This window comes from Polypterus senegalus, chromosome 6 (genome assembly GCF_016835505.1).
Source record: "Polypterus senegalus isolate Bchr_013 chromosome 6, ASM1683550v1, whole genome shotgun sequence".
Taxonomy (NCBI): domain Eukaryota; kingdom Metazoa; phylum Chordata; class Cladistia; order Polypteriformes; family Polypteridae; genus Polypterus; species Polypterus senegalus.
The window spans coordinates 179,119,187-179,145,506 of record NC_053159.1 but is presented as its reverse complement, the minus strand read 5'-3'; the positions used below and the strand labels follow the sequence as shown (position 1 = coordinate 179,145,506).

At 44.1% G+C, this 26,320-nt stretch overlaps 1 protein-coding gene across 1 annotated transcript in view; it reads left to right on the top strand.

Annotated features, from left to right (window-relative positions):
- The window catches only part of LOC120530679 (dynein heavy chain 11, axonemal-like), a 645,801-nt gene that overhangs the window by 478,327 nt on the left and 141,154 nt on the right, over window positions 1–26,320 (top strand). The window contains 4 exon segments of the mRNA XM_039755100.1: window positions 3,653–3,826; window positions 16,867–17,102; window positions 25,741–25,863; window positions 25,942–26,146. Coding sequence (XP_039611034.1) covers window positions 3,653–3,826; window positions 16,867–17,102; window positions 25,741–25,863; window positions 25,942–26,146 — 738 coding nt within the window.

Genomic DNA, 26,320 nt, shown 5'->3' with positions numbered 1-26,320 from the left:
TGGAGTACAAAACAAGTGGCAAAGATGTCCCCTTTTCTCTTCGCTCCATACACCTCAGAATATAAATATGTTGGTGGAAGAAATTCTCAGATGGTTCTGCACTTATGTGGTGTATTGCTGAGAGGGATGAGAAAAAGGAGTGGAAAACTTTGTTTCTTGGAGTAGTACTAGGGTGTTGTACCGTGTTAGCCATTATGGACGTAGTGAGAAGTTAAGAAAAATGACACCTTTTATTATCCATCCATCCATCCATCCTCTTCCGCTTATCCGAGGTCGGGTCGCGGGGGCAGCAGCTTAAGCAGAGAGGCCCAGACTTCCCTCTCCCCGGCCACTTCTTCCAGCTCTTCTGGGAGAATCCCATGCTCCCAGGCCAGCCGGGAGACATAGTCCCTCCAGCGTGTCCTGGGTCTTCCCCGGGGCCTCCTCCCGGTTGGATGTGCCCGGAACACCTCACCAGGGAGGCGTCCAGGAGGCATCCTGATCAGATGCCCGAGCCACCTCATCTGACTCCTCTCGATGCGGAGGAGCAGCGGCTCTACTCTGAACCCCTCTCAGATGACTGAGCTTCTCACCCTATCTTTAAGGGAAAGCCCAGACACCCTGCGGAGGAAACTCATTTCAGCCGCTTGTATTCGCGATCTCGTTCTTTCGGTCACTACCCATAGCTCATGACCATAGGTGAGGGTAGGAGTGTAGATCGACTGGTAAATTGAGAGCTTTGCCTTACGGCTCAGCTCCTTTTTCACCACGACAGACCAATGCAGAGCCCGCATCACTGCAGATGCCGCACCGATCCGCCTGTCGATCTCAGCTCCATTCTTCCCTCACTCGTGAACAAGTCCCCGAGATACTTGAACTCCTCCACTTGGAGCAGGATCTCTCCCCCAACCCTGAGAGGGCACTCCACCCTTTTCCGGCTCAGGACCATGGTCTCGGATGCTGACTCTCATCCCAGCCGCTTCACACTCAGCTGCGAACCGATCCAGAGAGAGCTGAAGATCACGGCCTGATGAAGCAAACAGGACAACATCATCTGCAAAAAGCAGTGACCCAATCCTGAGTCCACCAAACCGGACCCCTTCAACACCCTGGCTGCGCTTAGAAATTCTGTCCATAAAAGTTATGAACAGAATCGGTGACAAAGGGCAGCCCTGGCGGAGTCCAACTCTCACTGGAAACGGGCTCGACTTACTGCCGGCAATGCGGACCAAGCTCTGACACCGGTTGTACAGGGACCGAACAGCTCTTATCAGTGGGTCCGGTACCCCATACTCCCGGAGCACCCCCCACAGGATTCCCCAAGGGACACGGTCGAATGCCTTTTCCAAGTCCACAAAACACATGTAGACCGGTCGGGCAAACTCCCATGCACCCTCCAGGACTCTGCTAAGGGTGAAGAGCTGGTCCACTGTTCCGCGACCAGGACGAAAACCACACTGTTCCTCCTGAATCCGAGGTTCGACTATCCGACGGACCCTCCTCTCCAGAACCCCCGAATAGCTAAATAAAAAGATTACAACATGCAAGCTTTTGAGGCAACTCCGTCCCTTCTTCAGGCGAGATGTATTTGAATAATAAATAAGTGCTGGCCTCACTGGGACATATGTTTTGGGCATGTCCTAAAACGTGAGAAATAAATCTTTGCTCATTTTTTAAGGCTATAGCACAAACTATTTCAGTGTTAGTTTTCTCTGTTGTTCAAAGTTTTCTTAGTGTTATTCAATGTTTTTACATTTAGTTTACTATTATGCTGTGCATTCTATGGTTTAATTAACTATATTTGTGCTTAAAAACTTAAAAAATATATATATTTACATACAGTTTGTATGGTCTGGAACGGATTAATTGTATTTACATACAGTCCAAATCGGTTTACGACCAGAGTTTTGGAATGAATTATGGTCGTTAACCGAGGTCCTACTGTATGTGGCGGTTTAAGGGTTAAATGTCTCTAGTTAACTCATCATTTTCTAGCTTTCTTCAGAACAGACCACATGCTTGTCTCAATATGGCTGCCGAGTTGTGCTTCTCAGCATGGTCTTCTGTGTGAGAGAGAGAGAGAGAGAGAGGGAGGGGTAAAGCAACCAAATTTATACATTCCCAGTCCAAATCCTTACACCAATGGGGCGTCGTGCTAATTCAAGCCAATCCCAAACAGCCCTACTTCAGACCAGTGGGGGCACACAATACCATTCACACCTGCCCCCAAAACCATTTGTTGAGCTGATGCTTGATGCTTTCCTGTGGGGGTTGATTGAGGGAGTCCTGCAGAGAATCCATCACTTGCCAAGCTGGTTTTAGGCCCTTCACACCTGACCCTGTCATAAAATTCTTCACTCAGTACTAAAGACAGTTGGGTTCTTTAATTATGAAAGCTTCTCAACAATGAAACACTAATATTATATTGCATTATCCAAGTTACAAATAAAGACATACAAAATATTTATCAACTTACACGCAAAATTTCATACCACAACAAGGTCCTTGAAGAAACCCTTGTCCAGAGTACATGAGACCTCAGACACTGGGCGACGGTTTAACTTTCAGCACGACAATGACCCAAAGCAAACCGCCAAGATCACGCTAGAGTGTGACTGTCCTTGAGTGGTCCATCCAAAGCCTGGACTTCGACCCCACAGAAGAGTTGTGGAGAGGCCTGCAGATGGAGCGTACAGATGCTTCCCCTCCAATCGAATGGAGCTTGAGAGGATCTGCTAGGAAAAAAGGGAAAAACTAAATGCAAAACCCAAGTTTGCAACACTTGCAGAGACTTAACCAAGAAGGTTCAACGCTGAGGTTGCTGCCCAAGGAGTGCCTGCAAAGTACTGAATTGAGGGCCCTGAATACTTCTATGATTGAGATTCATCATAAATTTGTCTCCATTAACATGTCTCCACTTTGTCATGATTTGTTATTGAGTGTAGATTAATTGGTAAAAATGGCCAATTGGTCCATTTTAAAAGAAATCCGCAACACGGTAATGTGTGCGGAAAGTGAAGGGGTCGGGATAGTATCTCACTCCACTGTATACATGTAAGCAAATATGACAATGACATGATCAAGAATCAGAGTGTAACTGACAAAGAATCCTGAGTGCCCACTCGGCCGGGTCCATCACATATTCACAACGTTACCTTCTGTATGTGGGGCATTGATCTCTGCCCACTCCTGCCCATGATAGTTTCCTTTAATCAGTTATTCAAATGCTGATTTGTCAGCTCACTTTTCCTGTATTTTTCCTGCCCCCACCCCAACCAGAATGCCAGCAATGCCCATTTAATTCCACTCCCATAATGCCACTCAGCAGCTCCTAAATGGTCACAAAACCGGAATTTCTGTGCCATCTGTTTTTTTTTTTTTTATATATATGTTTTAGGGCACAAGTAAACACCACCACCTCTTCCAGGAAGGATACTGAGGAATGCCTGCGTGCCCACTTGGTTCAAATGTGGTTTCTAACACTGTGCACTACTTCAGGCACTGTATAGAATAAAGATTGATTAATGTGCCCACTTTATTTGCATATGTTACCTCCTGAAATGGCTCCTGCCTTATAATGAAATGCATGGCTGCCACGCCATTAGTGGAGTTAATGAACTGTTGGGTCTTTGCACTATACATCTTGTTCCTAACCAAGTGCTTTCTGTTTCAGTCAGAGAACATCCGCTGGGTACACTCTGTGGCGCAGTACCACGAACAAGGGAAGACGCTGTGTGGCGACGTCCTCCTCACCGCTGCGTTCGTCTCCTACGCCGGCTCCTTCTCCAAACGCTATCGCCGAGAGCTGCTGGACAACATGTGGATGCCGTTTTTGCGCAGTCAAAGGGTACGTCTTGGCTCTTCAAGATCAGCGGTTGGTGGGTGTGCCAGTCTGAGTGGGCACCAGCTCCTCTAAATCAGATCATTTGCTTTGTTCTTTGGCAGGCAGTGGATGATTGTGCAGCTCTTGGAAGGTCAGAATTATTAGTCCAAGGCGACAAGACATTTAAGACACAATTAGTTACATTGTGGTTTTTTTTTTGTTTTTCCAATTGGAACTCAAGCAGGTGAAGTGAGTTGGTTATGGTGTCAGAAGTGGGATTTGAATCCACCACTTCAGGGCTTGCAGCTGAACACCACACTGCCTGCCAAGAGAGCAGAACATTTGAACAGTTGTCTGCCATGAAGGGCACCTTTTAAAGAAAGATGATGTGAGTAAAATACGGCGTGGATGATGAAACAGATTTTTGTCAGAATCTGTAAAAGTGTGTCTGTAATCAAAAGTGTTTTATGATGATGGTGATGGAACCATATAATGAGAAAGTTTATTTATAGTATGAAGGGTCTCAATGTAATGCTTACGACTTGAGAGTCCTGAAAAATGCCCTCCCGACGGGGTACACCACACTGTTATATTGTATTGAGGATGACTTGTGTTCTGATCTGTGTATTGTATTGTATTGACCCCCTTTTTTTGACACCCACTGCACGCCCAACCTACCTGGAAAGGGGGCTCTCTTTGAACTGCCTTTCCCAAGGTTTCTTCTATTTTGGGAGTTTTTCTTTGTCTTCTTAAAGAGTCAAAGCTGGGCCTGTTAAAGCCCATTGCGGCACTTGTGTGATTTTGGACTATACAAAATAGATTGTTTTGAGTATTAAATTAAAATAATTAAATGAAATCAAATAATTGAAATAAATAGGGCGGCATGGTGGCGCAGTGGGTAGCGCTGCTGCCTCGCAGTTAGGAGACCCGGATTTGTTTCCTGGGTCCTCCCTGCGTGGAGTTTGCATGTTCTCCCCGTGTCTGTGTGGGTTTCCTCCCACAGTCCAAAGAAATGCAGGTTAGGTGCATTGGCGATCCTAAATTGTGCTTAGTGTGTGCTTGGTATGTGGGTGTGTGTGCCCTGCGGTGCGCTGGCACCCCGACCGGGGCTTGTTTCCTGCCTTGCGCCCTGTGTTGGCTGGGATTGGCTCCAGCAGATCCCCCGGTACCCTGGAGTTAGGATATAGCGGGTTGGATAATGGATGGATAAATTCAATTAAATTAGATAAATTGTATTGTATACCATCAAACCCCAGCTAGATATAAGGGCAAACACAGAATCTTATAAAAAAGAAAAAGATTTATTTCCTCAAAAACTGCTCTTGAACAAGAATGAAGCTACGTGGAGCACAGAAAGAAAAAAGGAGATGGCTAAAATAATAAGATGAGCCCAGCTGAGTCACCATATATCAGCGGTCCCCAACTCCGATCCTGGAGGGCCGCAGTGGCTGCAGGTTTTCATTCTAACCCCTTTCTTAATGAGTGACCTGTTTTTGCTGCTAATTAACTTCTCTTGAACTAATTTTAATTGACTTACTCTTGAAGACTCAGACCCCTTGTTTCTTTTTTGCTTAATTAGCATCCAAACAATCTTGAGGTACAAAACATGACCAGTAAACTGTGTCCATCATACGATATCTGAAAATAAAGAAAGATGAGCATCTCAGGAATGTTGATCTGCTCAAGTCCCCCAAACATTTGACCAGTTGCTCTTAGAAAAGAGAAAATCGACAGTTTCAGAAATGTCTGCTTATTGCAGAATGAGAGCAGCAACAAGCCACGGAATTAAAGAACGAGTTTAATTAACAACGAGACTCTGTGTGTGGAGCTTGAGAGGATCTGCTAGGAAGAATGGGAAAAACTACATGCAAAATCCAAGTGTGCAACACTTGTAGAGACTTAACCAAGAAGATTCAACGCTGAGGTTGCTGCCCGAGGAGTGTCTGCAAAGTACTGAATACTTCTATGATTGAGATTCATCATAAATTTGTCTCCATTAACATGTCTCCACTTTGTCATGACTTGTTATTGAGTGTAGATTAATTGGCAAAAATGGCCAATTGATCCATTTTAAAAGAAATCCGCAACACAGTAATGTGTGCGGAAAGTGAAGGGGTCGGAATAGTTGTTTCCTGCCTTGCGCCCTGTGTTGGCTGGAATTGGCTCCAGCAGACCCCCGGTACCCTGTAGTTAGGATATAGTGGGTGGGATAATGGATGGATAAATTAAATTCAATTAGATAAATTGTATTGTATACCACCAAACCCCAGCTAGATATAAGGGCAAACACAGAATCTTATAAAAAAGAAAAAGATTTATTTCCTCAAAAACTGCTCTTGAACAAGAATGAAGCTACGCGGAGCACAGAAAGAAAAAAGGAGATGGCTAAAATAATAAGATGAGCCCAGTTGAGTCACCATACATCGGGGGTCCCCTACTCCGATCCTGGAGGGCCGCAGTGGCTGCAGGTTTTCATTCTAACCCTCTTGTTAATCAGTGACCTGTTTTTGCTGCTAATTAACTTCTCTTGAACTAATTTTAATTGACTTGCTCTTGAAGACTCAGACTTCTTGTTTCTTTTTTTGCTTAATTAGCATCCAAACAATCTTGAGGTACAAAACATGCCCAGTAAACTGTGTCCATCATACGATATCTGAAAATAAAGAAAGATGATCTGCTCAGGTCCCCCAAACATTTGACCAGTTGCCCTTAGAAAAGAGAAAATCGACAGTTTCAGAAATGTCTGCTTATTGCAGAATGAGAGCAGCAACAAGCCATGGAATTAAAGAACGAGTTTAATTCACGAGACTCTGTGCCTAATTAAGCAACTGGTTGGAGTGAAATTGGTTGCAGTTTGAGGCCCTGAGTTAGGTGGTCTTCTGTTGGCTCCCTCACTTCACATTTCATTTCTGTTTGGGTGCCATTTACAACAACAACAACATTTATTAATATAGCACATATTCATACAAATAATGTAGCTCAAAGTGCTTATTATTTAATGAAAGAAATGAAGCAATTCAGAGGAACGAAGAAGAAATCTTAAAAAACAAGCCAATTAAAATGAAAGGAAAAGGAGTTAAACAGGTCACCAATTAAGAAAAGGGTTAGAATGAAAACCTGCAGCCACTGGTGCCCTCCAGGACCGGAGTTGGGGACCCCTGCCATACATCCACTTTTTCCCCAGAACTGTCGTTTTTAGGCTCCTATCTGGATGGACTTTTCAAAATTGTCAGTGTGTCCGGGTTTTTCACACTGTGGCCCATCATTTCCAAACTGGTTTACTTTTTATCAATTCATCTCATTTTTTTTTAAAGTTTTGACCGTTCTATAATTCTTAACAATCATCAGAAGAACCCGCAATGGAGATTCTGTAGATGAGTGGCTCTCAATGGTGTGCCACACACATAATGGACACTGTGGAGTAATTACAATCCTAACCCTAATCCTATGGGTTGGATGTTTGGTACCAAATACTGTAACTAAAAGGTTGTGATTTCTAGAACAACAGACAGGCCAACATCTCAAGTTATGACAACTTGTTCTTAGGATCATATGAAAAGTAGAGGAAAAAGCGGAGAGTAAAAACTGGGCGAAGAGTGCAGTCACTCATCTGAGTGTAAGTGGGCACAAGGGGCATATCTAAGGGCTGAGTTCCAAGGGACAGTTAAACATACCTACCTCACCCTATCCCGAAGCCCAGTCTTTTTTATTTACGTGTCCTCTGTTTTGGCTCAGGCAGTATGGTAGCCCTAAATCCAAGCAAGCAATGTCCCAATACACTACAGCTATCAGGTCGGACGTCGCTATTCAAATATAATTTGTTTAAAGAAGGCCTTATTTGAACTCAAAAGCCGACATTTGATAGTTAAAGTATACAGTCGGTTGTTTTACCCAAACTCATTTTTGCCATTGAATTACCCCAGATGTGCTATGCAAAGCTGCAGTATTTTGCGGATCTGTTTTTACACTTTCGCACACACAATCGTGACCTGACATAGCAGGCGACTCACTCCAACTAGGCCACAACTCACTCCGACAATGTCTTTAGTTGTAGTGGTGAGCTCTGTGTGTATCTGCGTTGACAACCAATGAATCCTCATCCAGAAGAACAGTCCACATAATGCAGTGATCTATACTAATAAAAGGCAAAGCCCTCACTCACTCACTCACTCATCACTAATTCTCCAACTTCCCGTGTAGGTGGAAGGCTGAAATTTGGCAGGCTCATTCCTAACAGCTTACTTACAAAAGTTAGGCAGGTTTCATTTCGAAATTCTACGCCTAACGGTCATAACTGGAACCTACTTATGTACATATATACGGCCATAGCCTGCAGCTCGGTCGCCGTGTGAGGTGGAGTTGCGTCCCTCATCGTCACGCCTCCCACGTTTTAAAAAAGGCTCCTGTGCCTTTAAGGCACTGAAGCATGATCACGTAAAAACCGTGGCGTGTGTAGTGAGGATGTGCGTTTGTTAGATGTACCTCGTGAAAGCCGGAACTACTGGAGCCACTAGAGAAAGTTTAAGTTCGTGCTTTGTTGACCAAATGTAAGTTCTTATGTACATATTTAGAAGTTAAGTTTTAAAGTTAGAGAGAAAACTGTTCTGAATTAGTAGTTAGGTTAATATTTTACGTTACCACATTGAAATTGTAATTGCAAACACCTTATGTTGAAAGTGTGAAGCTATCATGCCACCTATTGGACATTTGTGTATAGCATAGTGAGATAACATGTATATATGTACTAAATGTTGTTTGCCTGTTAGAACCACACATACACCTACTCACCTACCTGTACAATTGTTCTGCTTCATGTGAAATTTTGGCATCTCAACATTAAAGTGATGTTCCTGAAATGGTTGGATTAGTTCCTGTGTTCTAACCGACGTGTTGCATGTCTGCCTTCTGCCTTTCTTCATAACACACGTAATTGAGTGCCTGCCCATATAAGGCCGTCCGTCAGCAGCAATCCAATAGAAACACGCTGCCGCTAAATATTCGCGGGTGAAGGACTGTGCTCATGCAAACAAAGATGAGATGGTCAGGGATAGACTAGTGTTTGGCACAAACTCGGCGAAAGTGCGAGAGAAGCGTTTAAGTGCTGGGTCTTAGCTAACATTAGATAAAGCCGTGGACATCGCAAGATCGCACGAGATAGCACAAGCACAGCTCTGACCTCCCATTCCAGTTCAAACGCCTCCAATTTCCAGTAAGGGTCTGCTTCGCTATGACAATAAATGAGTCACAGGGCCAGACTCTAAAAAAGGTCGGCATTGACTTGACACAAGATTACTTCTCACATGGCCAACTGTACGTTGCATGCTCAAGAGTAAGCTCAGCAGACATTTTACAGCCTGAGGGCAGAACTACAAGCGTTGTTTACAAAGAGATCCTTAAATCCTAAAAATGTGTATTTCTTATACACAGCATTTACAATCATACTCATCATTCTCAATACTAAAATAAGCCTACGACAATTACATTGACAATCACGTTACATTATTTTTAAAATGTTACCTGTTTTTTTTCATAACTTCTTTAAGGCTGCGAAGTGTGGGTATTTTGCTAGTGTGAAATAAGGAAGTCTTCACAAACAGAAGAGAGACTTGTCTGTCTGATGTCTCATGCTTTATGACCGAAAATTTGGACATGAGCATCAGTAGGCTTTGCAACCTAGGAACCAAGTTACCCAAACTATTCTCTAACACATCAGTCATTATTTACCACTCTGATGCTGATATTTCTAATCATAAAGTCAGTCATTACGATAGCAATTGATGAGAATTTATAATTAATTGCAGAATTCCGGTACTTGAGGGTTCCTCTAGAGTGTCTCTTTCTCTCGCACAATTGGCTCAAAAACTAATCAGCACATCGTCATCTAATAACAAGCCTAAGTTTCGAGTTTGGTATTTTTCCATCCTGCCATTTTAGCTCAAGAAACGGTAACACACAGACACACACACCCATCATTGCGATATCGATGTTTTAAGTATCAGGGAACCCTAAAACGTTGAGATCCATTGATAACCAGACATCGAAATTTTTGACAAATCTAAAGCTTTCGCTCCTCCCCAATAGGTTATGGTGGGGGAGGGCGCAAAGCAAAAATAGGGAAGGGATTGTGGCCGAACACACCATAGCCATTAACCCTTTGTACAGTGTTGGATCTTTTTGGCAGAACATTATTGGCTGTCACAAGAAGGGGCCAGATGGTCGGCCCTCAGTTAGAAAATGTGACATGGCTACCAGTTTCCAGTCGTATAAATTGACAAGATCAGCAAGTCTGACATTCTCAACATCTAGAAGTCACGTAATGTAGCATTGGCTTTACCTTCTCAGAGGTTGTAGATGTAAAGGAAGCCATCAGGCCCTCTGCGCTCACACTGTGACACCCTTCAAGTCCCAAAGGCAGCTGAAACAAAGCAAGGCTTGGGCTTCTGATCGCTGCAGCCTTTTAACCCTTAAACTAAAAATGCACCCCTGAATGCCAAATACTTTTTTGCTGCACAGGAAACGTCATAATTCACCAGGAAAAAGTGAAATTTTAATGGAACACATATTTTTTCCATGCAAAGAGCATCACAGTTACTGTAACACACTGCCAATGAACAGTAAAAACTATAAAAAAACTACTGCAACAATCTATTATTATTATATGTACAAGGTGCAACTGACGCCATTGATGAAATTCAGTAAATCACTGAGCCAACTGCACTTGAACTGGCAGCACATAAACGCACAGAGGCCAACGCTGATGCTTCGCTAAGCTAGTAGTCTAGTGCGGTGGCTGAATCCCAGGGACAGGGATGCTGAATCGCTAGGGGGCGCCAGTGGTCATGAGCTGGCTGCTCAACGAATGTACGACACTGACTGATCATCTCCGGCGTGCTGGCAAATTGAACTGGGAAACGAATATAGCCGGTTGCGGTGTTCAATGAATGTATGTTGCCGAAGATACTCAGCTCCGGCGTGCTGGCAAATTGTATTAGGAACTGACTATAGTCACTTCTGGCAGTTTAAAGGTTAAAGGTATTTGTCAAATTAACAGACAAATGCTACAGAGAAGGTCTGGGGCAGCCACCCATATACAGTCATATGAAAAAGTTTGGGAACCCCTCTTAGCCTGCATAATAATTCACTTTCAACAAAAAAGATAACCGTGGTATGTCTTTCATTTCCTAGGAACATCGGAGTACTGCGGTGTTTTCCGAACTAAGATTTTTAGTGAAGCAGTATTTAGTTGTATGAAATTAAATCAAATGTGAAAAACTGGCTGTGCACAAACGTGGTCCCCTTGTCATTGTGCTGATTTGAATGCCTGTCACTGCTCAATGCTGATTACTAGCAACACCAAACTGGTTGGATGAGCTCGTTAAGAACCAATCATGAGAAACCGTATTTAAGGTGGTCAGTTGCAAGTTGTGCTTCCTTCCCTTTGACTCTCCTCTGAAGAGTGACAGACAGCATGGGATCCTCAAAGCAACTCTCCAAAGATCTGAAAGCAAAGATCGTTCAGTCTCCTGTGGCCCAGGAGCAACCTCGGAGTGGCCCAGCCCGTGGTCCCGCCAGGGCTCCAGACTTCAACTAAAATGATCACATATGCGACCAAAAATAGGTATGACTAATATCATTTCTACTTAGTTTGCCAGTGGCGAATTGTCATTGAAACTTTAAAGTAGTATATCGTAACAGATGCAAAAGGCTTTTTTTTATATATATATTGTGGAGCCGACCCGGACACAGACAGGCGGACATGTTGTTACTCACCACCACACGTTTATTATTTACAATATTTACAATAAAGTCACACAGACTCAGTCCATTTAGTGCACAAATACCCCAACACACAGTCCTGGCCACAAAATGGCTGTCTTCAGGCCGCCTCCACACCTGTTCTGCCTCGTCCTGCTTCCACCCGACTCCAGCCCTGAATGAAGAGAGACGGCCCCTTTTATTCATGTCCCGGATGAGCTCCAGGTGATTCCCGACACTCCTTCGTTGGCCACGCCCCAGCGTGGCGGAAGTGCCGGTGTTCTCCCGCAGCTCTCCGGTGTCCTCTTACAAGTCCCCATGGCATTGGGGCGCCTCCTGGCGGTGACCACGGGCCCCTACAGGGTGGGGCTTCCATGCCCTCAACCCGTGGCCCCCAAAGCAACCAGGATGGCAGCCCCCACGTGATCCAGGGTGGGTGCAGACCCACATCCGGTCCCTCACGGCGTCCCGGCCGGGTCGTTGCCCCTGGCATCCCTGACAACATACATTGTTGAGTGTATGTTTCGTTAACATATGTGTCGGTACGGGCTCCCCTAGCATATCCCTGAGCTGCATGAAGGTTGTTTTATATCCCGCACTGGGTATGAGGGAGTCGCGGTGAAAATGACATCAGAGTTGGAGATGCATGCGGGAAAATATTTCTAAGTACACGGCACTGCTGAGGGGACGGCTGAATTTCAACGAGAGGCTGGATATGATGCAACCGGTCATCAAAACAAAAGGTAAGCATGTAAAACATTTGAAATTCCTCCGCTCATCATATAGGTCCTCTGTTACGAAGATATCTTTGCCCGTGGAATTCAGTTGTCCCTTCTGACTTCGTGCAGGCACACTAAGGTGTGACGGTCACCGATCTCCTTGTGTTTGTGCATCTTTGCATGCTGTTTGTCTTTTGATTTAACGCATACTCCATGCAAAATACCGGCCTGTCCGTCAGTAAATATGTGAGAACAGTCGCCTGCCCACTGTTTCGTCATGATGAAGTCTGCGTTTTAAGGTTGAAAGTGTATTATTGTCATTTTACCAGGGTGCTCAGTGATCGACAGCTGACAGTAAACGTTGTTAAAATGGTATCGAAAAATTGCCCTTCATTAGTTATTACTTCAGTCGTTTTGGCTGTTACTAATAAGTTCTTCAATGGGAACTCATCAACAAAAAAACCTGGAAAATGATTTAGTAAAAATAATAGTAATAATTATAATTAATGATTAATTACTTGACATCCAACAACTCTGTACAAAGACATTTTAAAATAAATGTACTAATCCACTTTCACTCCATACGTGCAGCCTCTGGGGTAAAAAAATTTCAACAGGAAAGGGGTTGTGGAACTCAAATTTAACCTCTGTCATATCAGTGATTAGAAACGTGTGAATAAAATAGTTAAGTTCCATGAAAAAAAAAAAAATCCCTTGCCTGTCATGGCCACCCCTTTAAATTGTGGGAAGGTCTCATATTTCAAAAGGGAAACAAATGTTAATTGCTAATACTGTGCATTTTTTTATTTTTATTTTATGCACTTTGAGATGTGAGCAAAATGTTTTGGTTTTTTTTTTATTTCAAAAATGAGGAAAAAAATATTGCTACTACTTCAGATTCTGTTCAGTTATAGCTTTTTGTTGTTTTTTTATTACGTTTTTGATGTGCCTGTATCAGATTTTTAAAAGGGAAGCAATGAATAAACATTACTTCTTTTTAAATACATTAATTTCTGTAAAAATTTTAAATTTGTCATTACCTGCTGGCTTACCACCTGCTGAAAATGTCTGGCCCAGCTAAATTTCTTGGTGTGAAAATCTGGCACAATTGAAATTGTAATTGAATAGCCCTAAACTTTAGAGGAAGGCTACACAAAGCGATCTCAGAGGTTTAAACTGTCAGTTTCAACTGTAAGGAATGGAATCAGGAAATGGAAGGCCACAGGCACAGTTGCTGTTAAACCCAGCAGGTCTGGCAGGCCAAGAAAAATACAGGAGCGGCATATGAAGAGGCAGGATTGTGAGAATGGTGACAGACAACCCACAGATCACCTCCAAAGACCTGCGAGAACATCTCACTGCAGATGGTGTATCTGTACATCATTCTACAATTCAGCGCAATTTGCACAAAGAACATCTGTATGGCAGGGTGATGAGAAAGAAGCCCTTTCTGCACTCACGCCACAAACAGAGTCGCTTGTTGTATCAAATGCTCATTTAGACAAGCCAGATTCATTTTGGAACAAAGTGCTTTGGACCGATGAGACAAAAATTGAGTGATTTGGTCATAACAAAAAGCGCTTTGCATGGCAGAAGAAGAACACCACATTCCAAGAAAAACACCTGCTACCTCCTGTCAAATTTGGTGGAGGTTCCATCATGCTGTGGGGTTGTGTGGCCAGTTCAGGGACTGGGGCCCTTGTTAAAGTCGAGGGTCGGAGGAATTCAACCCAATATCAACAAATTCTTCAGGATAATGTTCAAACATCAGTCACAAAGTTGAAGTTACACAGGGGTTGGATACTCCAACAAGACAATGACCCAAAACACAGTTGGAAATCTACAAAGGCATTCATGCAGAGGGAGAAGTACAATGTTCTGGAATGGCCGTCACAGTCCCCTAACTTGAATATCATGGAAAATCTATGGGATGATTTGAAGCAGGCTGTCCATCAAATTGAACTGAACTGGAGAGATTTTGTATTGAAGAATGGGGTCAGAAATACCTCCATCCAGAATCCAGACACTCATGACAGGCTATAGGAGGACAGCGTCGAGAGGCGTCTGTTAGATTAGCAAAAGGAGGCTCAACTAAGTATTGATGTCATATCTCTGTTGGGGTGCCCAAATGTATACACCTGTCTAATTTTGTTATGATGCATATTGCATATTTTCTGTTAATCCAATAAACTTAATGTCACTGCTGAATCCTACTGTTTCCATAAGGCATGTCAGATATTAAAAGGAATTTGCTATTTTGAAAGCTCAGCCAATGAGAACCAAAAATCCAAAGAATTAAGAGGGGTTCCCAAACTTTTTCATATGACTGTACTTGAAATAAGGCTGCAAAGTAGGCAGTTAGATGCGAGTTGTATTCAGATTCGAGTTCAAAACTGAACTGTCTAGGATGAAACAAAATGGCGGTTTTCTGATTAGGCAGAGGAAGTAAGGTCAGCAATTTTGAAATCAGAAATGAGGTCATTGGGCCCAGGACCAGAAGTGATGTCATCAGGGTCAGGTGGAATTTCCCATAACTGGACTGCAGAGGAAATAGAAAAAGGGTTAGTGCACACTGCCACCCCCTGGTCTGGCATGGAATTACCATCATTTGAGCCCTTTAGCTGCCTCCCAGGCACACGTGTGTGACACACTATCTTATATGTAAACATGTACGCGTGGAAGTGTGTGTTTCTGTCTGGCCCGGAAGTGCGAGGCTACAGCATGAAGCTCAAAGAGCCGACAAGGTGGCCCCCAAGTTAACAAGTCAGAAGAAGAAAGAAGTACGAGGCTACAGCATGAAGCTGAAAGAAAGCAACTCCATCACCAAAGTGAAACCGGCAAGGAAAGACAAACGAGAGAGAAATTCACTTAGTGGCTGATAGACAAAGGGGGCGAGCACATCCACAAAAAGAAACCGACCACTCTGCATTTCAGTTTTTTTTCTGACGATTTCAATACAGTAATCCCTCCTCGATCGCGGGGGTTGCGTTCCAGAACCCCGCAATAGGCGAAAATCCGCGAAGTAGAAACCATATGTTTGTATGGTTGTTTTTATATATTTTAAGCCCTAATAAACTCTCCCACACTCTTATAAACATTTCCTGCACAGTTATACAGCATAAACCCTTTGTATTCTCTTAGATATTAGGTAAGATTCATTGAAATTATGTATGTAAGCACACTGTTTATATACAGTAAAACCTAAATATTATTTTAAAGATAATGAGCGTCTCCGATATCACATATGTTACAGCCATTACGATAGACAGGCCACCAGCAATAAATATGTACAATGCAAGAAAAATTGTATAAAATGTGTGTACAGTGACACTAAACGTACGTACAAGTACTAAGTACTGTAAGTAGAAAATTAATTATAGTTACTCACCAACAATGACACGACGACTTGTCCAATAACGATGAGTTTAATTTTACTGCACAACAAAGGAGAGCGTTACAGTTCTTCTAAAGGAGCCTCTTCAGACGACTGTATATCACCGCCATTGTTCTTCTTCCGGCAGACTTCAATCCAAATCCCTAAAGCAGATTCTATCTAGACTACCGCCTTATTACATCCACTTACAACTCATTTTACACCCTAGTTAAAAGGACATTGTGGCAGTAGATCTTATATTCTTTTCCTACTTTTTAAATAAAAGGAATCGTAGCCTCATTGATGCCGTAGTGGCGTCCTACAACAGTGTAGCTGTCCCCATCCTTCAACATATCCAAACCTTTTACCTTTTCGGCAATCATTAGCATCTTCCATTGGCGCTTGGGCGCGGCCCCTGAAGCAGTAGCAGGAGCAGATCGTTTTAGAGCCATAATGAAGGGCTTGACTACGCACAAAAGTTAACTCTTTACACAGTGAAACACGTTGATGCTGAATGAGCGAGATGAGACTTACTGGTTAACGCAGCGGAATCGAATTTGGCGCTCCATCGCTGAGCCAATCAACACACAGGAACTTAACTGCGTGCTCTGATTGGTTAGCTTCTCAGCCATCCGCCAATAGCATCCCTTGTATGAAATCAACTGGGCAAACCAACTGAGGAAGTATGTACAGGAAGTAAAAAGACCCATTGTCCGTAGAAACCCGCGAAGCAGCGAAAAATCCGCGTTATAAATTTAGATATGCTTACATATAAAATCTGCGATAGAGTGAAGCCGCGAAAGTCGAAGCGCGATATAGTGAGGGATTACTGTAGTTTCTAGGAGTCTGGGCTTTTTACAGCACAGGTTTGCACAGCTAATATAAAATAAAGATCAGTAGCATACGGGGCTTTGCAGCACAGAAACTGTGAGCTATTCAGTTCAGCTCAGTTCTGCCGTTTGGCTCACTTGGTGACATTTGAGTCCATTTGCAGTATAAGAGGGGCAGCTCAGCCTCCAGTTGTTTTTTGGAGGTCCCTTCTTGCTGCTCTGTATGTATTTTGTGGACTGTGCGAGCAGTGAGACAGACCGTTCACTTTGTGTGCCTGCAGAGAAGTGCGCTCGCTGCGCAGCAGGCAGATGTTTTTTTTACTGATGTGACCTACGGGAGTCAATGATGATCAACCTCTGTCTCTGATCCTTCTTTCTTCACTCCAGGTGTTCATTCCAATGACCGAAGGCCTTGATCCCATCTGTATGCTCACAGACGATGCTACAATCGCCCAATGGAACAACGAGGGGCTGCCCAGTGATAAAATGTCCACTCAGAATGCAACCATCCTCACCAATTGTGAACGCTGGCCTCTCTTAATCGACCCACAGCTTCAGGGCATCAAGTGGATCAAGAAGCGCTACGCCGATGACCTCCGAGTCGTCAGCCTGGGCCAGAAAGGGTAGGCAGGGGTGGGATGTCACGGTCAGCTTAAAGGAGTCAGCTTGACCTTTAACCCGGTCATTTGAATGGGCTGCACATCATGCAGCTGTTAAATAAAAGAGGGGTGTGATGTGGCATGAGGGGGCACCTGGCTCTTCATGCCACATCACACCCCTCTCAGCTGTGAATCAAGTGTCGCCTTGCATGGTGTCAAAAGTGACAAGCTTTATTGTTGAAATATTAGTCCACCATTCCATCCATCCGTGCAGCCTGTGAAGGGGTTCAGTATATGAAATTTGACTAAAAGGTTTTCCCAAACCCCTTTTGTACATCGGTGTGTTCTGCTTTCATTTCCCAAATCAGGCAAGGACCAAGTAAGAGACTACCAGTCTTGAATCCCACCGCTGCCACCAACTGATGGGGTTCAGTAAGAATTCACCATAGTAAGAATAAATCTCAACCACTATTATCATCAGTCATCCAAAGCAAGGATTTTATTTGACACACACACACAGTGACCCCAGCTGCAGTGGACGTGTGTGTGTGTGTCATAAGAGCAGGGAGGCTTTTAGAGACATTTTGCAAGACCTTTAACAGTTTAAACTTTAGTTAATACGTGTTGTGAAAAGATCAGACTTGACACACTCACAAAGGTTTGGGGCAGCCACACGTGCATTATCCCAGGCTGCAGTGGGTTTTGTATTGAGACAGAAGTGTCTTCGAAGGAGTCCCAAGGTGAACTGACTTGAGTTTATGAAGATGGTGGTCACTGGCAGTGACGCAGGGGAACTGGAATTGACCTTCTTCTGACGTCACACCCGGAAGTGACGTCGTCCTAGGTGCCAGAACCAAAAGTGACGTCTTCAGAGATGAGTCAGACAGGTTTTCCCACGTCTGTAGAGACAACAGAAGAAGGTTTAGCGCACCCCGCCGCCCCCCTGGCCTGGCGTTGAATTACCTTCACTTGGTCCACACAATGTTCTCCTACTCGCACGTGCGGGACAGTGTTTCATTAATAGTGACAAAAATAGACTTTGTTCTCAGAAATGAAGTAAATATGTCCTCGATAAGCCGAAAGACCCCATCTCAGAGAGGACCTGTGAGACCCACCATTGCTCAGATGCAGACATAAGTTAAAGTCTGGTTATTAAAGGTCAGGTGCACTGTCCCCATGAGTGAAAAACTTTAAAACATGCGGAATAAGCTACCTAATGATTGTCCTCATAGTACATCTCAGATTTATATATATATACGGAAATGCAGAGAGATTTACACGCAGGCCCTCAGGGGATCTCAGACATTCCCAACAGTCCCAGAAACGTTTTGAGCAGACCCCACACTGTGCACCTTCTTCACGGGCAGGATGTCTACACCTGGACATGTGTGGGTGCCGGGGTCGGATGTGTAATACACACATTAACACAAAAAGAATAGAAACAAGCGTAGAGTGTGTGTAGTGTGCGTGCGTCCAGCAGTCGGTGTGATGAGACGTATGGCGGTGCAGCAGCCCTTACTGTATATCAGCGTAGCTGTCTGCATGTTCATGTCTTGTCTTCTATATTGGTAGTGCCAGCGTGTTGACTAAAGCATATTTGTTTTTTGATTTTATTGATTTTATTAAAATCAAATAGCATTCCATACCAATAACTCAAGTTTTACAAAAAAAGGTTCGAAACGAATGCATATTTTTGCTGCCCACCTGCTCCCTATGCACTAACGGTCAAAACTTCCCAGGCTTTATTGACATTTAAGCAGCTCAAGTCCAGTAAATAACCTGAATATGGAGGAATATTTCGGACAAAATGAAATAAATAAATAAACGCGTAAATAAATAAAAGTACTGTGAAATGTGAGCATAAATAAATAAATGTGTCATGAAATGAGAGCCTTAATAAATAAATATGTCATGAAATGAGAGCATAAATAAATAAATAAATGTGTCACGAAATATGTTTTTCGTTGCTTATTTATTTATTTCATTTTGTCCGTAATATTCCTGCAAACCGTCATGAAATAAAAGTGTCACTTTTACTCGTCAAAGTTGAGAGGGTGGGCTCTAACACGCCCTCTAGTTACTGATTGGTGAATCGATAGCACAAGAATTAATTAGATAAATGCTTACTACTGCCGATGAAATGGATTTTGCTGAAGATATTACGTATTTCAGAGAGAGAATTGAAGATTTATCGGAAGAAATTACAATTTTGGCCCGATAGACTCGATATAGATGAAACTGTTTTTGAAATTATCGAAGAACAGGTGGAACAGACTCTACTACACTCCAGTTCAGGTGATGCAGTACCCTGCTCTGGACGTCCATCCTTTGACATTCCAGCTGAGTCAATAGAACACCTTCTGTTATGCGGTTTAAAAGTACAACAGATTGCAGATCTATATGGTGTATTTGGAGAAGATGATCACAAGGCGAATGAGCCAGTTTGATATACGGTAAGCTGCAACGGCTGAATTAGGTTAGGTACTTTAACATGGAATGCCCAAAGCAGCTCCACCTAATATTTTGAACTGAACAACTTTACCACTGATCAGAGCTGTACAGTTGTTTGAAAAAGTAGCTGCGAATATGCAATTGACTTTATACTCGTAAAACAAGGGTCAAATACTCAGTTCTAAAAGGGCCGCCAACATTGTAATTTCTTCCGATAAATCTTCAATTCTCTCTGAAATACGTAATATCTTCGCAGAATCCATTTCATCGCAGTAGTAAGCATTTTCTAATTAATTTTGTTCTATCGATTCACCAATCAGTAACTAGAGGGCGTGTTAGAGCCCACCCTCTCAACTTTGACGAGTGAAAGTGACAGTTTTATTTCAAGCCGTATTTCATGACGGTTTGCAGGAATGTTACGGACAAAATGAAATAAATAAATAAGCAACGAAAAACATATTTCGTGACACATTTATTTATTTATGCTCTCATTTCATGACATATTTATTTATTAAGGCTCTCATTTCATGACACATTTATTTATTTATGCTCACATTTCAAAGTACTTTTATTTATTTACGCATTTATTTATTTATTTCATTTTGTCCGAAATATTCCTCCATACCTGAAATGGTACAAAGGTAAGCGATATATTGCCAGAGGTTAGTAAAAAATAAAATGTTTAGGTTACCAAAAACTGAACAATAATACAATTGTGAGCATTATACATAAAGGCTTTCCTCCAACAAGCTATGGGTTAAAGACTGTGACCAGTAGGTGGCATTGCAGCACTCCAAACCTCAGACACCACCACACAGGCACAAGTCCCAGGCTGAAATAATTCATTTATTAACAATACTACCATAGCAACGCCTCTTCCAGCACACACAATTTCAATTTGGATTCTCTTTTCCTCTCTCCACATCTCTATGGGAGCTTTGTACTCCTTCCACCCAATTCTGACTCGCGTGGATGTGGCAGAGTGGCTCCTTTCATCCAAGAACCTGGAGTGTCTCTTTGGCTAGGACACGGTCCAAAAGAAGGACTTCCGAGTCATGTGGAAGTCTTAAAACCAAGGAACACAACTCCTAGCAGCACCCCCAACAATTCCTGCAGCGTTGAAGGTTCTCCAGAGCACAGTGGCCTCCAGGTGAGGTTGGGGAGCATGCACTGGTACATCGCGTTGCCGCACCCACCACACAGGGAAACAGCTCAGGATCCTGGTTGGCAACCCCTCAGGCAGACACACAGTCCAGTCCATCCTCTGGAAATGAAACCTCTATCAGCTGCAACCAGGTGTTATGTGGCCGTCCCCTTGGCTTGGTCCGGCTCCACGGGTCCTCAACAATAAGCAGGATCACCTTCAGGAAATCGTGCCACATTGATGCTCCCTCACAATGCAGGTCATGTGCCTCATTTGGGACTCCATGAGCAACACAACATCAGACCAGCGGTACCCAAGGACTCTCTGAAGAGACACAGTACTGAAGGAGTCCAGTCTTCAACTCAGGTCACTGGATAGCATCCATGTCTCGTAACCATATAGCAGTGGCCTGTATAATTCTAAAATGGGAGACGTTTGGAACAAAAAACTCTTCCTACCCAAAAAAAACTGAGCAATCATGGAACAATGGTCATGGTGACAGAAGTGACCAAGAACCCAATGGTTCCAGAGAACCTGTGTAGAGATGGAGAAAACCACTAGAAGGACAAGCATCACTGTAACACTCCCCCAGTCAGGCCAGATGACATACAATGACCCTAACTTTGAATGAGTGTTGTAACGTTACCGCAAACTCTTTGACAGCAGCACCACCAAGGACTGTACAGAGCAGTGGGCCCAACCTTCTCCATGCCCCACACCTCTAGAAAATGTTTGATTTAACTCTTTTTGGGTGGATGTTGACTTTTGTCGACAGGAGGGGTTAAGGGCGCATGTCAACAAAAGTCGACATCCAGGGATAGAGGGCGACAATCAGCTGTTAATGGCGACAAATCTCACTGTCACGTCACAGACATTCCCTCTCTGCTTGGAGGAATGTTAGACTCATTGACTCGGCAACTAATCCTTACGTGTGCTGAGTTGTGAAATGTAAACAAATGTAAACAAAGGCAAGATGGCATCGATATCTCACAAGGGAGCGAAGCGAATGCAGAAAAGAAAATACTCGGCAGACGATGTTTTGTGCATTATCGCTGAGTCAGACTCTGATTTTTCAGTATTGGATTTTATTGACACCAATCGGGAGATCGAGCAAGAGAGTGAGAAGCCAGCATCAGCTGATTGGACACCAGCCGATGCCACCCCAGCTGATCGGCTGCCAGCTGAGCACATTCGCACAACCGATGCACCTACGGCAAGGTTCACTTAGGAGGAATACCCAGATATTGATCCGTGGGAGCCGAACTGGCTACCGGACTTCACAAGACGGCATGGCTTGCTGTTGGACACGACAGATTACCAGCCGCTGGACTACTTCAGGCTGCTCTCTCCTGATGCCGCTTTTCAGCTACTGTCAGACGAGACAGACAGGTATGCAGAGCAATTTTTTGAATCGCGGGCTGCGCTTGCACCGCATTCTTGTTTTTCAAAGTGGAAACCCACAACAAAAAGATGAGATGAAGGGCTTTGTGTCATTACAAATAGAGATGGGACTGCACTGGTGATATAACTTCAGGGAGCATTGGTCCAAATGTGCTTTGTCCCTTGGTGGCTTTGGACAGGTTATGCCGCGTGATAGGTACGTGCTGCTGCAAAGTTTTATTCACTTCTGTGATAACAAGAAGCAAATCCCATGGGTGAGCCAGGCTATAACCCCATGTATAAAGTTCAGCCCCTGCTTGACATTGTAGAACCAACATCTATATATATATAATTCACTAAGGGCACGCAAGACACTGAGCGCAAGCAAGACACTGAGGTCACGCAAGACACTGAGCGCAAGCAAGACAGAGCCCCGCCCGCCAACTCTAACCCTCCTACCGCGTTATGGGATACGCACGACAGAGCCACGCACGCCAACTGTAACCGTCCTCCCGAGTCCAGCGTCGCTCTCGACCACACGCAAGACAGAGAGCCACACCCGCCCACTCACAGAGCCCCGCCCGCCAACTCTAACTAAGGGCACGATAGGGCAGAGAGCGCACGCAAGACAGAGAGCCACGCCCGCCAAAGCCCACCCTCCAACTCCTAAGGGCAAGCAAGACAGAGAGCCACACCCGCCCACTCACAGAGCCCCACCCACCAACTCTAAGACCATGGGATATGCTCGACAGAGCCCCGCCCGCCAACTGTAACCGTCCTCCCGAGTCCAGTGTCACTCTCGAGTCACGCAACAACTCACCAAACACAGCCTCAGTCGCTTTCGTCAGTGCAAAAGTCCACATGCACCTCTGAGCCACGTTGACTTTACACCGCACGCAAGACAGACAGCCACGATCGCCAACTCACAGAGCCCTGCCCGCCAACTCTAACTAAGGGCACGATAGGACAGAGAGCGCATGCAAGACAGAGAGCCACGCCCACCAAAGCCCACCCTCCAACTCCTAAGGGCAAGCAAGACAGAGAGCCACACCCGCCCACTCACAGAGCCCCGCCCACCAACTCTAAGACCATGGGATATGCACGCATTTAGTGTATAAATGGATATCAAAATCTGTTGTATGTGAACGATACTGTTTAAAACGTTATTTTTTCATCAGAAAACCTGGTTTCCACGTCCACCTGTATGAGTTTAAATGGCACTTTTACCACTCGCAATAGGGCGGACGCGCTGACTTATCATGTCAACTGGGCAACACAGTGAATGCGGCGTCTATCTATATATGTCTATGTTTTCCGTAGCCTGCTACAGGAAGGTACTCTCTCGACCATTGGCATTGGTTTCGCTCCTTGCTATTTTCGTTATACTGCGACGGTGGTTTCCTAAGCCTTTGTTATACTGAATTCCTTTCTCACTGTTTCCCGTTCCGTTCCTATTCTTACACCGCCATATGCTACGGCAAGCTTCGGCTGGTGTAAACAATTTTATCAGCCTGTACATGATTTGTCTGTGCATGAATCTATGAAAATACAAGGGACGCCTTTTTTCTACCAATATATGCCAGACAAGCCCATAATGTATGGCATAAAGGATTTTGTACTGGCAGAAGCAAACACTGGCTTCTACCTGAAAATAATCACATATGCAGGAAAGTATTTCTTTCAAAGAGAGAACTGTCCCTTGACAAGTCAGGTTGTGCTGGAGCTGCTTCAGGGCTATGAACATTTGGGTCATGTTGTGTACATGGACAATTTTTAAACATGCCCAGAATTGTTCATGGAGCTACAGAGCAGGGGAATTGGAGCTTGTGGCACAGTGAGGGTGAACAGGAGACACATGCCTTCACAGTTGAAGCCAGACAGGCTGAAGATGAAAAGAGGTGACAATACGGTTTTAATGCGGACGGAAAACTTGGTGGCAGTGGCATGGCACGATGTCAAATGGGTGACTTATCTCTCTGCAGTACACACTAACAATATATGTGAGAAAGTGCAGCAACAGAGAATCGAAAAGGAAGCACCAGTGCAATACATATTGTAAGCAGTGCAATGTGGCAATGCATGCAATTGGCTGCTTTGAGCGAGATCAGACTTCGCAGGACTTTGCTGTGTAACATGCATGTGATATGTATGTGAAATCATTAGTATGCAGGCTCATACAACATGCAAGACAGTAACATTTGTCAAAAGTAAATATTTTTTGTTGATTTGATATGTTAAACCATTGCTTTGTGTTCTTTTTTAAAAAAATGTTAGCTTTTGGAAAAATATTCAGCCCTGAGAGAAAAGAAACAAAAAACAAATTAGCTTTAAAAGAGTTAAGTTGGCACCCCCTGCATGTTTGAAGATGAGGAAGTCAAATTTAAAATTTTTTAACCCAATACAGTACTGTAGGTGTTCTGCATTCATCCATCCATCCATCCATCCATCCATCCATCCATCCATTATCCAACCCGCTATATCCTAACTACGGGTCACGGGGTCTGCTGGAGCCAATCCCAGCCAACACAGGGCACAAGGCAGGAAACAAACCCCTGGCAGGGCGCCAGCCAACCGCAGGGAGGTTCTGCATTCACTAATGTTAAAAAAGGTTATTTAAAGCTGATTCGTTCAAAGCTAAAAATCTCAACTCTCTATTAGCATCAAAGCCTAAAATGAGTCCTGCCTCCGTATACCGTCAGTTTGAATAGACATCTAAAAAACAACAAAAAAAATGACAAAAGTCACCAATCACTTTAACTCACACAGAAGTGCCGGCCTTTTTGCTTATTCTCACAGTCTGAAAAACAGCAGTCGAAAAACCCAGCAGCACCACCAAGGACTCTACAGAGCGGTGGTCCCCAAAAATACGTAAGGAGATACCCTTAATGAAAATCCTGTTCCAGGGTGCTCAGGACCTTACAGCGGGCTGAAAGCTGACCTTCCAACAGAACCACACAAAAGTAACACGTAGAGTTCACTCTGTGAATGTCCTTGAGAGGCCCGAGCACAGCTCAGACTTGAACTCAGTCTCACATCTCTGGATAGATAGACCTCAAAGTAATAATTCTTTGCATTTTTAAAGCGCTTCTCTCACTACTCAAAGCACTCAGCAATTGCAGGTTAATGGCCTTGCTCAAGGGCCCGACAGAGCAGAGTCCCTATTGGCATTTACAGGATTCGAACCGGCAACCTTTCGATTGCCAGTGCAGATCCCTAGCCTCAGAGCCACCACTCTGCCCACTGATGAGCTCCATCCAAACTGACAGAGCTTGAGATGATCGGCAAAGAAGAATGGCAGGACTACCAACACAAGTGTGCGAAGCTGGAATGGCTGCCAAAGGGGCTTAAAGGAAGTGCTGGGTACAGGGGTCTGAATACTGGCATCAATGGGATATTTCTGTTTTATTATTAAAAATATGCAAAAACTCCTCCTTGTTTTTCCTTTTTGCCATTCGGGGGTGTTGAGTGTTTCATGATGAGGGGGAAGAATGACCTGATGTGTTTTTGCCACAAAGCTACAACGTAGCAAGATGTAAGATGAGTGAAGGGGTCTGAACTTCCTAAAGGCGCTTCAGGTATATTTAGCTGTGAGGGTGCCCTCCACACCCAGTGCCCCCCAATATGCACTTATGGAGCTGGCCTTCCTCGCACACTCCAGTTTACTGACACCACATGTCTTTCCTGCAGGTACGTGGACATCATTGAGCAGGCTGTCGTTCTGGGGGAGCCTGTCTTAATTGAGAACTTAGAAGAGACCCTCGACCCAGTGCTCGATCCCCTCTTAGGAAGACACACAACCAAGAAGGGCCGGTACTGTAACCTTTTTTTTTTTTTTTTGCTTGTCCGAATTTTCTACCAAATGTGACCAATCACGTACCTCTCCCACAGTTACATTCGCATCGGTGACAAAGAATGTCGCTTTCACCCGGACTTTCGGCTGATCCTGCACACCAAACTGGCAAATCCGCACTACAAGCCTGAAATACAGGCCCAGACAACACTTTTAAACTTTACAGTCACCCGAGACGGCCTGGAAGACCAGCTGCTGGCCGAAGTGGTCAATCTGGAGCGGCCTGATCTGGAGCATTTAAAGGTGATGGTTTATACCCCTCGATGCCTCGAAACCCTGCCTGTTCACCACGTATCCCGGCCTGTGATAAGTCGTGTTGTAGGGGTGGGCCTTAAACTGTCAATGTATTCATAGAGTTTAGAATTTTGAAGTTCTCTTTCCTGAAGGCTTAACCACCACTGACGAGCGGCTCACACA